Source organism: Panthera uncia, chromosome X (genome assembly GCF_023721935.1).
Source record: "Panthera uncia isolate 11264 chromosome X, Puncia_PCG_1.0, whole genome shotgun sequence".
Taxonomy (NCBI): Eukaryota; Metazoa; Chordata; class Mammalia; order Carnivora; family Felidae; genus Panthera; species Panthera uncia.
Genome location: NC_064817.1, coordinates 59,788,876 through 59,803,123, shown reverse-complemented (window position 1 = coordinate 59,803,123; position 14,248 = coordinate 59,788,876). Strand labels below are relative to the sequence as shown.

At 36.1% G+C, this 14,248-nt stretch overlaps 1 protein-coding gene and 1 pseudogene across 8 annotated transcripts in view; one reads left to right on the top strand and one right to left on the bottom strand.

Annotated features, from left to right (window-relative positions):
• The window catches only part of ATRX (ATRX chromatin remodeler), a 314,554-nt gene that overhangs the window by 35,978 nt on the left and 264,328 nt on the right, over positions 1 to 14,248 (top strand). For all 8 annotated transcript variants that reach the window (XM_049643991.1, XM_049643990.1, XM_049643987.1 and 5 more), the window contains one exon: positions 11,379 to 11,491. In XM_049643991.1, coding sequence (XP_049499948.1) covers positions 11,379 to 11,491 — 113 coding nt within the window. The remainder of the gene's footprint in view (positions 1 to 11,378; positions 11,492 to 14,248) is intronic.
• LOC125931777 (fatty acid-binding protein 5-like) lies at positions 420 to 822 on the bottom strand (annotated as a pseudogene).

Sequence of the window (14,248 nt, the reverse complement as noted above, 5' to 3'; positions counted from 1 at the left end):
CACCTTGTTCTACAATGAGTAGTCATTTTTCCCTTAAATATTTCATAGGCAAAAAGAGATAACCACATTAAACACTTTTTGTTAGCATTTAATAAAGTTGTAGTTTAATATCCATTTCTTCACATACTTTATTTACCTTTTAGGTGATGACAATTTTTTCAAAAGTTACCGTAAGGGAGTCAGAGCAAAGTAATGTGTTTTACATTGCTTAGGTTTTGTTAGCACACATTTATCTACTAACCAAAGGGATGATCCTAATAAAGTCAATTCTTGGGTAGTTACATGTAAAATGTTTGTGATAGAGATAATTGAACACAGTAATGAAATAAAAAAAGGAAGCATTATGTAGATTTGCTCATTGAACTGAGCTTGTTCATTTTGACAGTTAATTCCTCTTTAAAGTGATGGTGGGATTTTCATTATACTTTTTCGTATATCCTGGTACCAGTGACACCATTCATAATACATTCCATCAATAATATCCTAATCTTCTACTTATTGTGCTTTCCTTCTCATTCCATTACTGGTGTTGAACCAATATACTGTATGGAAAGTTGAATACATTCTGAGTTTTTCTGCCATCAGCTGTCGTTTCTTCAAACCTCTTTCCCATTTTACAAGAAAACCGTTCTAAAGTGTTCTCAGTTTTTATGGTGAGAGACTTGCTGTCAGAAGTGATGACACAATCTGGCTTGGCCTTTGTGCCCATTTTTCACAGTGCCACTCCCATTTGTCCTTCCTTAATATATTCAGGAAAGTCTTTACTCTTCCTTCATATAATCCTTAAAACCATCTTCCTACCAGTTGCTGAATTGTAGCCATGGTGGGCGTGGGGAACAGGGTCTAGTGCAGGAAGCAGGGCACTTGGTCCTGGGAAGTGTGCTTTGCCTCACACCTTCTAATCCCACCCTCCATTCCCCTGGACCAGGCTGTGCAAACCAGGTTCACCTAGGATGCCGGGACCTGTAGGGCACTGCTTACAAGATAAGTTTTTTATTTAAAGTTTTTACTTAATTCTGGTTAGTTAGCATACAGTGTTATCTTAGCTTCAGGTGTAAAATACACTGATTCAACAATTCCATGAGTGGCTCCTGGGTGGCTCAGTTGGTTAAGCATCTGACTCTTGATTTTGGCTCAGGTCATGATCTCGTGGGTCATGAGTTCGGGTCTGTGTCAGGCTCTGCACTAACAGTGAGGAGACTGCTTGGGGTTCTGTCTCTCTGTCTCTCTGTGTCCCTCTCTCTCCCTCCCCTCTTGCTGTCCCTCCCCTGCTCGCATTCTTTCTCTCAAAATAAATAAATAAACTTTTAAAAAAGCAAAAAAAATTCCACATATCATCTGGTGTTCATCACAAATGCTCTCCTCAATCCTGATCACCTATTTAAACCCATCCTCCCACCCACCTCCCCACAGGTAACCATCAGTTTGTTCTCTGTAATTAGGAGTATGTTTTTTAATTTTTCTCTTTTTTTCCCTTTGCTTGTTTGTTTCATTTCTTAAATTCCACACATGACTAAAATCATACGTTGTTTGTCTTTCTCTGACTTAATAGTTTTGATTTGCATTTCCCTGATGATGAGTGTTGAGCATCTTTTAAAAAAATATATTTAGGGATGCCTAGGTGGCTCAGTTGGTTAAGCATCTGACTTCAGCTCAGGTCATGATCTCACTGCTTGTGAGTTCGAGCCCCACATCGGGCTCTGTGTTGACAGCTTGGAGCCTGCTTCGGATTCTGTGTCTCCCTCTCTCTCTGCCCCTCCCCTGCTCACGCTCTGTCTCTCTCTCAAAAATAAACATTAAAAAAATTAAAGGATGATATTAGCTGTGGGGTTTTCATATGTGGCCCTTATTATGTTGAGGTATATTCCCTCTAAATTTACTTGTTGAGAGTTTTTATCATAAGTGAATTTTGAACTGTCTCAGGTGCTTTTTCTGCATCGATTGAAATTATATGATTTTTGTCTTTCCTCTTATTGATGTGATATATCATGTTGATTGATTTTTGAGTATTGAACCACTCTTGTATCCCAGGAATAATCTCACTTGATCGTGGTGAGTGATTTTTTAATGTACTGTTGGATTCGGTTTGCTGGTGTTTTGTTGAGAATGTTTGCATCTGTGTTCATCAGGGATGTTGACCTGTGGCTATCTTTTTTAGTGGTGTCTTTATCTTGTTTTGGTATCAGGGTAATACTGGCCTCATAGAGTGAGTTTGGGTGTTTTCCTTCCTTTTCTACCGTTTGGAATAGTCTGAGAAAACCAGGTGTTAACTCTTTATTAAATGTTTGATAGAATTCCATCTGTAAAACCATCTGGTCCTGGACTTGTGTTTCTTGGGAGTTTTTTGATTACTGATTCAATTTTTTTGCTGGCTATCAGTCTGTTCAAATATTCTGTTTCTTCCTGTTTCAATTTTGGTAATTTATGTTTCTAGGAATTTATCCCTTTCTTGTAGGTTGTCCAATTTTTTGGCATATACTTTTTCATAATACTCTCTTATTTGTATTTCTGTGGTGTTGATTGTTATTTTTCCTCTCTCATTTGTCATTTTATTCATTTGAGTCCTTTCTCTTTTTTTCTTGATAAGTGTGGCTAGATATTTATCAATTTTATTTATCTTTTCAAAGAACCAGCTCCTGGTTTCATTAATCTTTTCTATTTTTTTTTTTTTTTTAGTTTCTGTATCATTTATTTCTGCTCTAATTTTTATTATTTTTCTCCTGCTGGATTTAGCTTTTGTTTTTCTAGCTCCTTTAGTTGTAAATTTAAATTGTTTATTTGAGATTCTTCTTGCTTCTTGAGGTATGCCTATATTGCTGTAAGCTTTTCTTTTAGAACTGCTTTTGCTTCCTCCTACAGGCTTTGAGCCATTGTGTTTTCAGTTTCATTCATTTCCATATACTTTATTTTTGAGAGAGAAAGAGAGAGAGAGAGAGAGAGAGAGAGAGAGAGAGAGGCAGGCACGTGCTTAGGAGGGCCAGAGGGAGAGAGGGAGAATCTTAAGCAGGGTCCATGTTCAGCACAGAGCCTGACATGAGGCTCGATCTCATGACCATGAGATCCTGACCTGAAGTGGAATCAGGAGTCAGATCCGACTGAGTCACCCAGGCGACCCTCAATGTACTTTTTTAAATTTCCTGGTTGACCCATTCATTGTTTAGTAGCATGTTATTTCACTTCCATGTGAATGTGGTCTTTCCAGACTTTTTGTTGGGGTCAACTTATAGTTTCATAGCATTGTGGTTAGAAAATATGCATGGTATGACTTCAATCTTTTTGAATTTGTTGGGGATTGTTTTGTGGACTAATATGTGAAGATACTTGTTTTATTATTAATGAATGTGGTAATTAAAATTTAATGGTATTTGTTTCAGAATTTTAGATTATTAGAATTTTGTAGATAAAGCTAAAGTTCCATTTGAACTATTTTTAGTTTCTTTATATTGACTCATGTTGCTCTAGTTCATTCATTTAACTGCTATATAGTATTCTTTTATGTGAACATATAATCTATCCATTCTGTTTTTTGTGAATAATTGGGTTATTTCCAAATTTTCTCTAGTGTAAATAGTGCTGTAGTTAGTACATTCTTTGTTCATATCTTTAGGGGCCAGGTGCAACACCAACTTTCTTTTATAATATTTACTTGATAGTATTAAATATCTTTTAAAATATTTACCATTTTAGGGGCACCTTGGCTCAGTTGGTTAGGCATCCAACTTTGGCTCAGGTCATGATCTCATGGCTCGTGAGTTTGAGCCCCACTTTGAGCTTTGTGCTGACAGCTCAGAGCCTGGAGCCTGCTTAGGATTCTGTGTCTCCCTCTCTCTCTCTGCCCCTCCCCCACTCGCACTCTGTCTCTCTCTCTCAAAAATAAACATTTAAAGTAAAAAAAAAATTACCATTTTTAAGTGTATGATTCAGTGGGTTTAGGTAAATATATTGGCATTCTTGTGCAACCATCATCACTCCCCATTTCCAGAACTTTTTCATCATTTCCCAAACAGAAACTGTACCCATTAAACAATAACTGCATTCCCTCCCCCTTCCAGCCCTCTATTCTTTCTGTCTCTATGAATTTGACTTCAAGGAACATCAACCAAGTGGAATTACATATTTTTCCTTTTGTTGTGTCTGGCTTGCTCATTTAGTATGTTTTAAAAGTTCATTTATGTTATAGCATGTGTCAGAATTTCATTTCTTTTTAGGCAATATCATTTCCTTTTATTCCTTTTATTTTTCCGTTCACCTATTTTTGATGGATTTTGGCCATTGTAAATAATCCTGGTATGAACATTTGTGTGCAAATATTTGTTTGATTTCCAACTTTCTTTTGGATATATACTTAGAGGTGGAATTGCTGGATCATATGGTAATTCTTTTAAAAAAATTGTTTTTATTATGTTTCTTTATTTTTGAGAGGCAGAGAGAGACAGAGCATGAATGGGGGAGGGGCAGAGAGAGAGGGAGACACAGAATCCAAAGCAGGCTCCAGGCTCTGAGCCGTGGGTCCTGTGGTAATTCTGTTTAACTTTTTGAGGTATTACCATATTGTTTTTCTGCAGTGGGCCCACCATTTGATATTCCTACCAGCAATACACCCAGGGTTATAATAGCTCCACATTCTCATCAGCACTCATTTTTTCCCATTTTTTTTTGTAATAAAAATGGGTGTGAAATGGTACCTCATTTTGGTTTTGATTTGTTTTCCCTATAGTGTTGTAAGCCTCTTTTTGTGTGCTTATTGGATCTTTGTACATCTTCTCTGGAGAAATATCTATTCAAGACCATCGACTATTCTTAAATTTGTTTTTTGTTGTTGAGTTCTGGGATTTTCTTATATAATACTGTGGATGTTAATACCACTTCAGATATATGATTTGGAAATATTTTTTCATAATCTGTGGGTTGTCTTTTCACTCTCTTTATAGTGTCCTTTGATGCACAGGAGTTTTTCATTTTAGTGAAATTCAGTTTATTTTTTTTTCTATTGTTGCATTGTACTTTTGATATCATGTTCAAGAAACCATCACCAAATCCAGGGGCGCCTGGGTGGCTCAGTCGTGAGTTCGAGTTCCGCATCAGGCTCTGTGCTGACAGCTCAGAGCCTGGAGCCTGCTTCAGATTCTGTGTCTCCCTCTCTCTATACCCCTCCCCCGCTCAACTCTCTCTCTCTCTCTCTCTCTGTCTCTCAAAAATAAATGTTAAAAAAAATAAAAAAAGAAAAATCATCACCAAATCCAATGTCCCAAGGATTCTTTCCTGTGTTTTCTTTGAGTAATTTAATAGTTTTAGCTAGTATGTTTAGTTCTTTGTTGCCTTTTATGTTAATTTTTATTATATCAGGTAAGGGTCCAGGTTTATTCTTTGGCATGTGGATATCCCATTTTTCCAGCCCTTTTATTGAAAGAACTGCCCTTTCTCTATGGAATGATTTTGACACCTTTGGTGAAAATCAATTGACCATATGCACACAAGGGTTTTGGTGTTTCTGTTCCATTGGCCTATAAATTTGTCCTTATGTCAATACTGTACTGTTTCATTTATTTTAGCTCTGCAGTTAGTTTTGAAATCAGGAAGTGTGAGTTCTCCAAATTTGTTCTTTTTCATGATTGTTTTGGTTATTTGTGATTCCTGGAGCTTCCCCATGAATTTTAGGATGGCCTTTTCTGTTTTCTGCAAAATATGCTGTTGGGATTTTGATAGGGGTTGAAATGAATTTCTAGGTCATTTGTGTAGTATTGTCATTTTAACTTTTAGTATTGTGTAGTATTGTCATATTAATTTTTTCTAACCCATAGAAACTATATTTCCATTTATTTGTGTCTTCAATTTCAGCAATGAAAACATTGCTGTTTTGCAGTTTTCAGTGTTTAAGTCTTTTGCCTCCTTGATTAAATTTATTCCAAAATACTGTTTCTGATGCTATTGTAAATGGAATTGTTTTCTTAATTTCCTTTTTGGACTGTTCATTGTTAGTGTGTAGAAATGGAATTAGTTCTTGTGGTTGATACTGTATCCACTAAGTTTACTGAATTTATTTATTAACTATCTCAATTTTTTTGTGACATCTTGAACTTTTTTTTTTTTGAGAGTGCATGAGGTGGGGGGAGAGGAAGGAGGGAGGGAGAGAGAGAGAGAAAGAAAATCTTAAGCAGGCTCCACCTTAAGCAGACTCCACTCTCAGCTTGGACCCAATGTGGGGCTTGATCCCAAGATCCCTGGGTTCATGACCTGAGCTGAAATCGAGTAGATGCTTAACCAACTGAGCTACCCAGGAGCCATTTTCTACATATAAGAAGCCATCTGTGAACAGAAATAATTTAACTCTTTCCAATTTGGATAATATGCTATTTTAAATAGTCATGAAGTGAACAAAAATTTTTAAATTGTTTACCATTCTTTTTTCCATTAAAAAACCTATTTTGGTCAATATGATCACACCCATGGTCATATTACCAAATTTTAGAGACTGTATGGTCCATGGTGTGCCTTAAACACAGCAGCCCATCTGTGGGAACAGATGCATGAATGGATTAAATGTGAAAAATAGTTTTTTTTTAATACATTACCATTGTGGCAGACTGGGTAATGAATACACAGAATCTTTTTTAAAACTGCATGTCACTCTCCATTTATCTCAAAATGAAAAATTTAATTCAAAAAATGGCTAGTTCCTCTATGCATATACATCTCCAAAATAAAAGTACAAAAGAGTACACATAAAATTTTTGTAATTCCACAGTTATTCATGGAAAAAAATTAGTAACACATTCAAGGGAAAGAACACAGCCCTTAGTTAAAAATATTGACATTAGGACTCAAAATTTGTCTAAAATCTAGTCATTCATGATATGGTTAGCTTACAGTAGGAATTAAAGTTTTTATGATCCACTGGCAGATAGGTCAATTTTTACAGGTCATCAGCAACAAGCCCATGTTATAATTGTGTAACTGTGAGCATGAAGGCGGTACACATTCTTCCTCAATGGAGATTTTTAATTTTTTTAATGTTTATTTTTGGGAGACAGAGACAGAGTAGGGGAGGGGCAGAGAGAGAGGGAGACACAGAATCTAAAGCAGGCTCCAGGCTCCGAGCCTTCGGCACAGAGCCTGATGCAGGGCTCAAACCCACGAAGTGCGGGATCATGATGACCTGGGGCAAAGTTGGATGCTCAACTGACTGAGCCACCCAGGCACCCCCCTCAATGCAGATTTTTAACCACTCTTAAAAAGATTGGTTTAAGGACTAGGACCTACAGTTAAGTAACCTATATAGTACTGGTTAAGTTAGCTTCACGTTTTGGTAGAGGGATGAAGAGAGTGACAATCATGTCTGGATTTAATATAAATATCCTTTGTAATAGTTCACAGTTATGAAACTAATAAATTAATGTATGCAGTTTTGCCTTAGGAAGATTGTTTAGTTTACAAAAGTATTGATAAGTGTCACATTTTAAATGGTTTGTTGGGGGGCACCTGGGTGGTTCAGTTGGTTAAGTGTCCGACTTTGGCCCAGGTCATGACCTTGCAGTTATGACCTTGCAGTTCGTGAGTTCGAGCCCCGCATTGGGCTCTGTGATGACAGCTCAGAGCCTGGAGCTTGCTTGGGATTCTGTGTCTCCCTCTCTTTCTGCCCTTCCCCTGCTCACACTTGGTCTGTCTCTCCTTAAATGGTTTGTTGTGTTTAAAATACTGTTTCCAGGGGCGCCTGTGTGGCTCAGTTGGTTAAGCATGTATTCTTGATTTTGGCTCAGGTTATTATCTTGCAGTTCATGAGTTAGAGCCCCATGTCGTGCTCTGTGCTGATAGCTCAGAGCCTGGAGCCTGCTTGGGATTCTGTGTCTCACTCTCTCTCTGCCCTTCCCCCTCCCCCGCTTGCACTATGTTTCTCTGAAAAATGAATAAACATTAAAAAAAGTAAGCTTAAAAAAAGTGTGATTCTAGAAATGAGGCAGATTTTAAAAGGTGACATCAGAGCTTCTATATGCAGATGGGTACTTCCCTTCTCAGTACACCATACTGATATCAGTGATGATGTTATTCCTGAGGACATTTTGAGAACTCTCCTTTTGTAGTCAATGTAGAAGTCATGCAAGAAAATGTTAAGGAATATTTGAGATTTTGGCAAAAAAGTTATTTTATCCAACCTGATAATTCACCATATTTGACTCTAAATGACATTTAGCTGTTTGCAAAAATCCCACCCACCTCAAAGAAGATTTTTCAAAAGAATGAGCAAAATTTTTTAAGTATTCACATTTTTTTTTTACCATTGGGCTTCTACCTGGTTTCTTAATTTATAATATAAGACAAACGTGTTTATGCCTAAAAGTGCTATCCTTCACAGAGGGAGAAAGTTCTACTGATTGTATTCGTTTTAATTTTTACATGTGGTAGTAGTAATATTAATGGGTTGTGCTGACTTATCCAGTCCTGACCTTGGTCAGCTACAGCATGGATTCATGTGATAGTTGGCTTTGTGGTTGGAATGAGTGAGAAAATCACTATTTTGTTGGTTTGCTGTACTCCTTTCTAAAGAATAATTTTTTTCTCTTTTATAATCTGTTGATGGGACAAGAATATAGAATGATATTCTTATTTTTGAATTTTGGTTACAAGAAATTCTGTGTGCCATGGGTTGATACATAGTATCTTTTGATCTGGTTCCATTTTCTAATTTAAGATTAAGGACTCGGAGTAACTCGGTAATTTTTCGTACATTTAACTTTTCCAAAGCAAGGTTATGGGAAAAAGTAGAAATCATACACTCTTGGTATCTTTATCCTAGAGGCAAGTTTGTTTCAGAATTTTGTAAAATAACTTTCTTCATTGAAACAAAATAGTTGCAGTTATGTCTGGTATATCTCATTTCTTTTTCTTTCCCTCAATATCCTGGGTTCTCCCTAACCAAACATAGGAAAATGATGCAGAGGGGGCTACTGGCCTTAGGGTGGGCCTAGTGCACTGCTTGAATGGTGGTGGTACCTGGCCCAGGAAGGACTGATAACAACTGTTACTTGATTTACAGTGTTTTAATTTTCATTCTGTTGATTACTAGTGAGGTTGTAGTGCTTTTTCTTCCAATTTTTTGTTACTCCGTTGTATTCCCTTTTAAAAAGTTGTTTCTTTTTATTCACTTACTAGGAATTTAGTATTTTTAGAAAATCTAATGAGGTTGTTTTTATATTCTTATTTTCAAGTTAGTTTGCCTTTTAAATTTTGGTTATGGATTTTTTGGAAGTGTATATGCAGGTATTACCTTTAAATATATAAATGGATTCTTGAATGTCTTCCTCTCTTTGCAATTTTTATTGAGAAAATTCACATAAAATTCACGGTTTACATCAATTTAGTTTAGAATTTAATGTTTTTTTTCTAGCAAATTTACAATATTGTGCAACTGTCACACTTTGTAATTCTAGAAAATTTTCATTGCCTCCCCAAAATAACACATACCTCCCAATACCCCACTTCCTCTATCGCCTGGCAGTTACTAATCTTATTGTCTTTATAGAATTGCATATATTGGACATTTTATATCTATAAATGGAATCATCCAATATGTGGCATTTTGCATTTGCCTTTTTTAGCATAATGTTTCCAATGATCATCCATGCTTTAGCATGCTTTAGGATGAATATTTCTTTCCTTTTTATTGGGATATAATATTCCATTGTTTAGCAGTTGGTGGACATTTGGGTACTTTCTCCTTTTGTTGGCTATTATGAACATTGCTGCCATGACCATTTGTGTACAGTATTTTTTGTGTGGGCATGTGATTTTATTCTCTTGGATATATATCTAGGAATGGAATTACTGAGTCATTTGGAAACTTTATGTTTAACTTTTTGAGTTACCACTAAACATTTTTACAGTGCCTATACCATTTTACATCTCTACCAGCAATGTATTTGGGTTCCAATTTCTTTACACACTTGCTAACTCTTATTTTTCATTTTAAAAATTACATCCACTCTAAAGAGTGGTATCTTACTATGGTTTTGATTTGCATTTTCCTTTTTTAAAAAAATGTTTATTTGAGGCAGAGAGAGTGTGTGCATGTGCATGGGAGGGGCATAGAGAGAGGAAGAGAATCTGAAGCATGCTGTGTGCTGTCATTGCAGACCCAGATGCGGGGCTTGATCTCACAAATTGTGAGGTCACGACCTGAGCGAAATCAAGAGTTGGAAGCTCTACCCAGTGAGCCACCCAGGCACCTAATGCATTGTCCTAATGACTCATAATCTTGAGCATTTTTCATGTGTATAAATGTTTTATTTATTTTAGAGAGAGAGAGACAGAGTATGAGCAGGGGAGAGGCAGAGAGAGGGAGACACAGAGTCTGAAGCAGGTTTCAGCCTCTGAGCTGTCAGCACAGCGTCTGACATGGGGCTCAAACACATGAATCACAGGATCATGACCTGAGCCGAAGTTGGACTCTTAACCGACTGAGCCACCCAGGTGCCCCTGCATTTTTCATGTGTTTACTGGCCCTTTGTATATCTTCTTTGGGGAAATGTATATCTAAGTCCTTGCCCATTTTTAAATTGGGTCTTCTTTCATTGTTTTAATTGTAAAAATTCTTCATTAAAAGCATAAAAAGCATTTTAAAGGATATATATGGTCTTATTAAAGGATATATATTATATAAAAGGCTATTAATATCTTTTCAGATATATGATTTGAAGATAGTTTTCTTTAGTTGTATGGATTTTCTCTTTACTTTTTGATGCTATCTTTTAATGCACAAAAGTTTTAAATTTCAATGAAGTGAGTTTTATCTATTTTTCCTCTTTTAAAAGTTTAGGAAAACATACTAGAATTGGGGTACATGTTTATTTTTGTGCATTTTTTAAGCTTTTAACTTGTATAACTGTTGGATTACAGATGTACCTATTATATAACTTAGCAGGATATGCTGTAACAATTAAGCTGCATAAATATTTCCCTGGGAATCTGTGAGCTCTCCTAAGTCCTGTTTTAAATTTTATTCATCTTTGTGTCATTTATACAATTATTCTGTGACAAGCAGAAGACAGAATGATAAACAAAAAAACTGTAGAAGCTTTCCAGGGAGTGTTTAGTAAATATATTCGATACATTACTCAATTATTATTCTAAATGATGTAGAGCAAAATCTCATCAGCTTTTTCCTTAAATTATATTTTGATCCTGGGTAAGTATAAAGTAGGTTGGGTTGTTTTTCAAATCCTTACTGAAATAATTAACATTCATTTTTTTAACTTTTATATTGAATATGCTTTCTTTCAGATGACTTACAGTATAGATATGTTTTCAGTTTGTTAGACCCTTACACTTGATTAAATACATGACAAGCTAATTAAGGAAGTTCTTTAAATTTTTTGTTTTAATAGTGAAAGCAAGTTGAATACATTGGTGCAGAAGCTTCATGACTTCCTTGCACACTCATCAGAAGAATCTGAAGAAACAAGTTCTCCTCCAAGACTTGTGATGAACCAAAGCACAGGTAAATTGAAAAATAATATGCAATATCTTCTAGTCTATTTTCCATTCATTTTTGGGAGGGAGAAGCTAGCAAAAGCTTTAATAGCTGTTATGTATTTAGTATTTAGCTAATATCTGATATTAGAGAATTATTTCATTTGAGAGAGAGAGAGAATCTCAGGTGGGCTCTGTGTTAACACAGGGCTTGATCCCATGACCCGAGCAGAAATCAAGAGTCAGGATGCTCAACCAGCTGAGTCACCCAGGTGCTCCTGATGTTGGAGATTTTAATTTAGATAAATAAAATGTAGGTTGTGTGGTTATAGGTGCTTAGAGAATGATGTACTTATGGTTTTATGCCTAATGGAGATGTCTTCTAGAGTGGGTGATAAATGTCACTATGAAAAATAGGTAGTATTAGAAGAGGCAGGAGCAGTATAGAAATATATTATCTTAGCAGTTGTTTGTGTATTGAGTTAAATTTTTATGTTTGATAACTTCTGAGTAGAATTGGTATATTTTTTTGTATAAATAAGACTTAACATCTCATTTGTCCCTCCTTTTCTCCTTTTTAAAAGTATCCTGTATCATGTGATGATAACTTATTTTCATGTTTTCATGGGTAGCTACATATAGAAGAACTGAATACACACACACACACACACACACACACACACACACACACACACATATACATGCATGTGCACCACAGATAAAATTGGTACAAAAAGTATAGTAGAGGTAGACCACAGTGAGAAGTTAACCATATAATTAGAGTTCCAAAAGGAGAGAAAATTAAACTCCTAAAGAACAAAACAACAACAACAACAAAACCAAGAGAAAAACTTAGAAACAGGCAGAGGAAAAAATTCATTGCTTTTAAAGGGAGTAGCAATAACAGTGATAGCATACATGAATGATAGAAGCTACATGACTTTAAAGTACCAAATGAAAGTAATTGCCATCTTGGTACTCTATATTCAGTGAAAACGTCTTTCAAAAGTAAAGGTGAAATTAATATAGAAAAAAAGTGAGAACTCCATGTTAGTAGACCTACACTAGTTGGAATACTAAAGGCTTTTTTTTAATCAGAAGGAAAATAATTTGAAATGGCAATACCAAAATACAGAAATTAATGAATAATAATGGGAAGGGTAAGTAGGTGGGTAAAACTAAATATGTAGTGTTATCTAATCCATAGTCCCTATTCTTAATTCAAAAATTGCCCCAACAGTTTTTATAGATAAGTTGTTCCTCCCAAGTCAAGGATCCACTTGAAGATAACATATTGTGTATAGTGGTCTCTTTAGTCTTTTCAAATCTAAAACCATTTCTCTGTTGTAACCGTGACCATTTTGAAATGCAAAGGTCTATTACATTGGTGACCCTTGATGTGAATTTGTCTGAATAGGTAGATTCAAGTTATTTATTTATTTTTTTGGTCAAGGTTACTATGTAGGTGGTGCTGTGTTGTTGTCAATACATCATCTCACAAGACACATGATGTAATTTTTTCTTTTTTTTAAAGTTTTTATTCATTTTTGAGAGAGAGAGAACAAGCAAGGGAGGGGTAGAGAGAGATGGAAGCAGAGAATCCCAATCAGGTTCCCCACTATCAGCACAGAGCCCGATGCAGGGCTCAAACCCATGAACCATGATGTCTTGAGCTGAAATCAAGAGTCAGATGCTTAGCCGACTGAGCCACCCAGGTGCCCCTGTAATTTTTTTCTTTTTATAACACTTTTTAAAAAAAATAGTATGTATTTTTGAGAGAGAGACAGCACGCAAGAGGGGAAGGGGCACAGAGAGGGAGACACAGAATCTGAAGCAGGCTCCAAGATCTGAGCTGTCAGCACAGAGCCCGACACAGGGCTTGAATCCACAAACTGTGAGATCATGATCTGAGATGAAGTCAGATGCTTAACTGACTAAGCCACCCAGGCACCCCTGTAATTTTTTTCTTTTATTGGTGATGTTAACTTAGGATACTTTGTTATGGTTGATTTGCTAGATTAATCCACTGTAAACTTAATGATTTATTCCTTTGTAACTAATAAGTAATTTGTAGGAGATTACTGTGAAACTAGGTATTCTTTTTCATCATCAAAAGTTAATTTATGTGTTTTCTGTTGCAAATTAACACAAACATGGCAGCTTCCAATAATCCAAATGTATTATTTCACATTTCTGTAGGTCAGGAGTCCAGTGACCTTTTCTGGTCTCTGCCCAGGGTGTCACAGGGCTAAAGTGAAAGTGTCATTAAGACTATGTTCTTTTTCTCTCTCTCTTCCAAAAATAAATAAACATTAAAAAAATTTTAGGCTGTGTCTCTCTCTTCTACCCCTCCCCTGCTACACTCTTTTTCTCTCTCTCCTTCAAAAATAAATAAACATAAAAAAAATGACTATGTTCCTTTCTGGGGTGCCTGGGTGACTCAGTCAGTTAAACATCAGACTCTTGGTTTCAGCTCTGGTGACGATCTCACAGTTTGTGAGTTTCAGCCCTGCATTGGGCTTTGTGCTAATAGTGCAGAATCTGCTTGGGATTCTCTCTCTCTCCCTCTTTCTGCCCATCCCTGGCTCACATGTTATGTCTCTGTCTCTCACAAAATAAATAAATAAACTTAAAAACATAAAGACTGTATTCCTTTTTGAAGGCTCTGTGGGAAAATCCATTTCTGTGCTGATTCAGATTGTTGGCAGAATTCAAGTCCTTGTGGTTGTACTTCTGAGGTTCCCATTTCTTGGTGGTCATTGGACAAGATCCTCTCAGCTTCTTA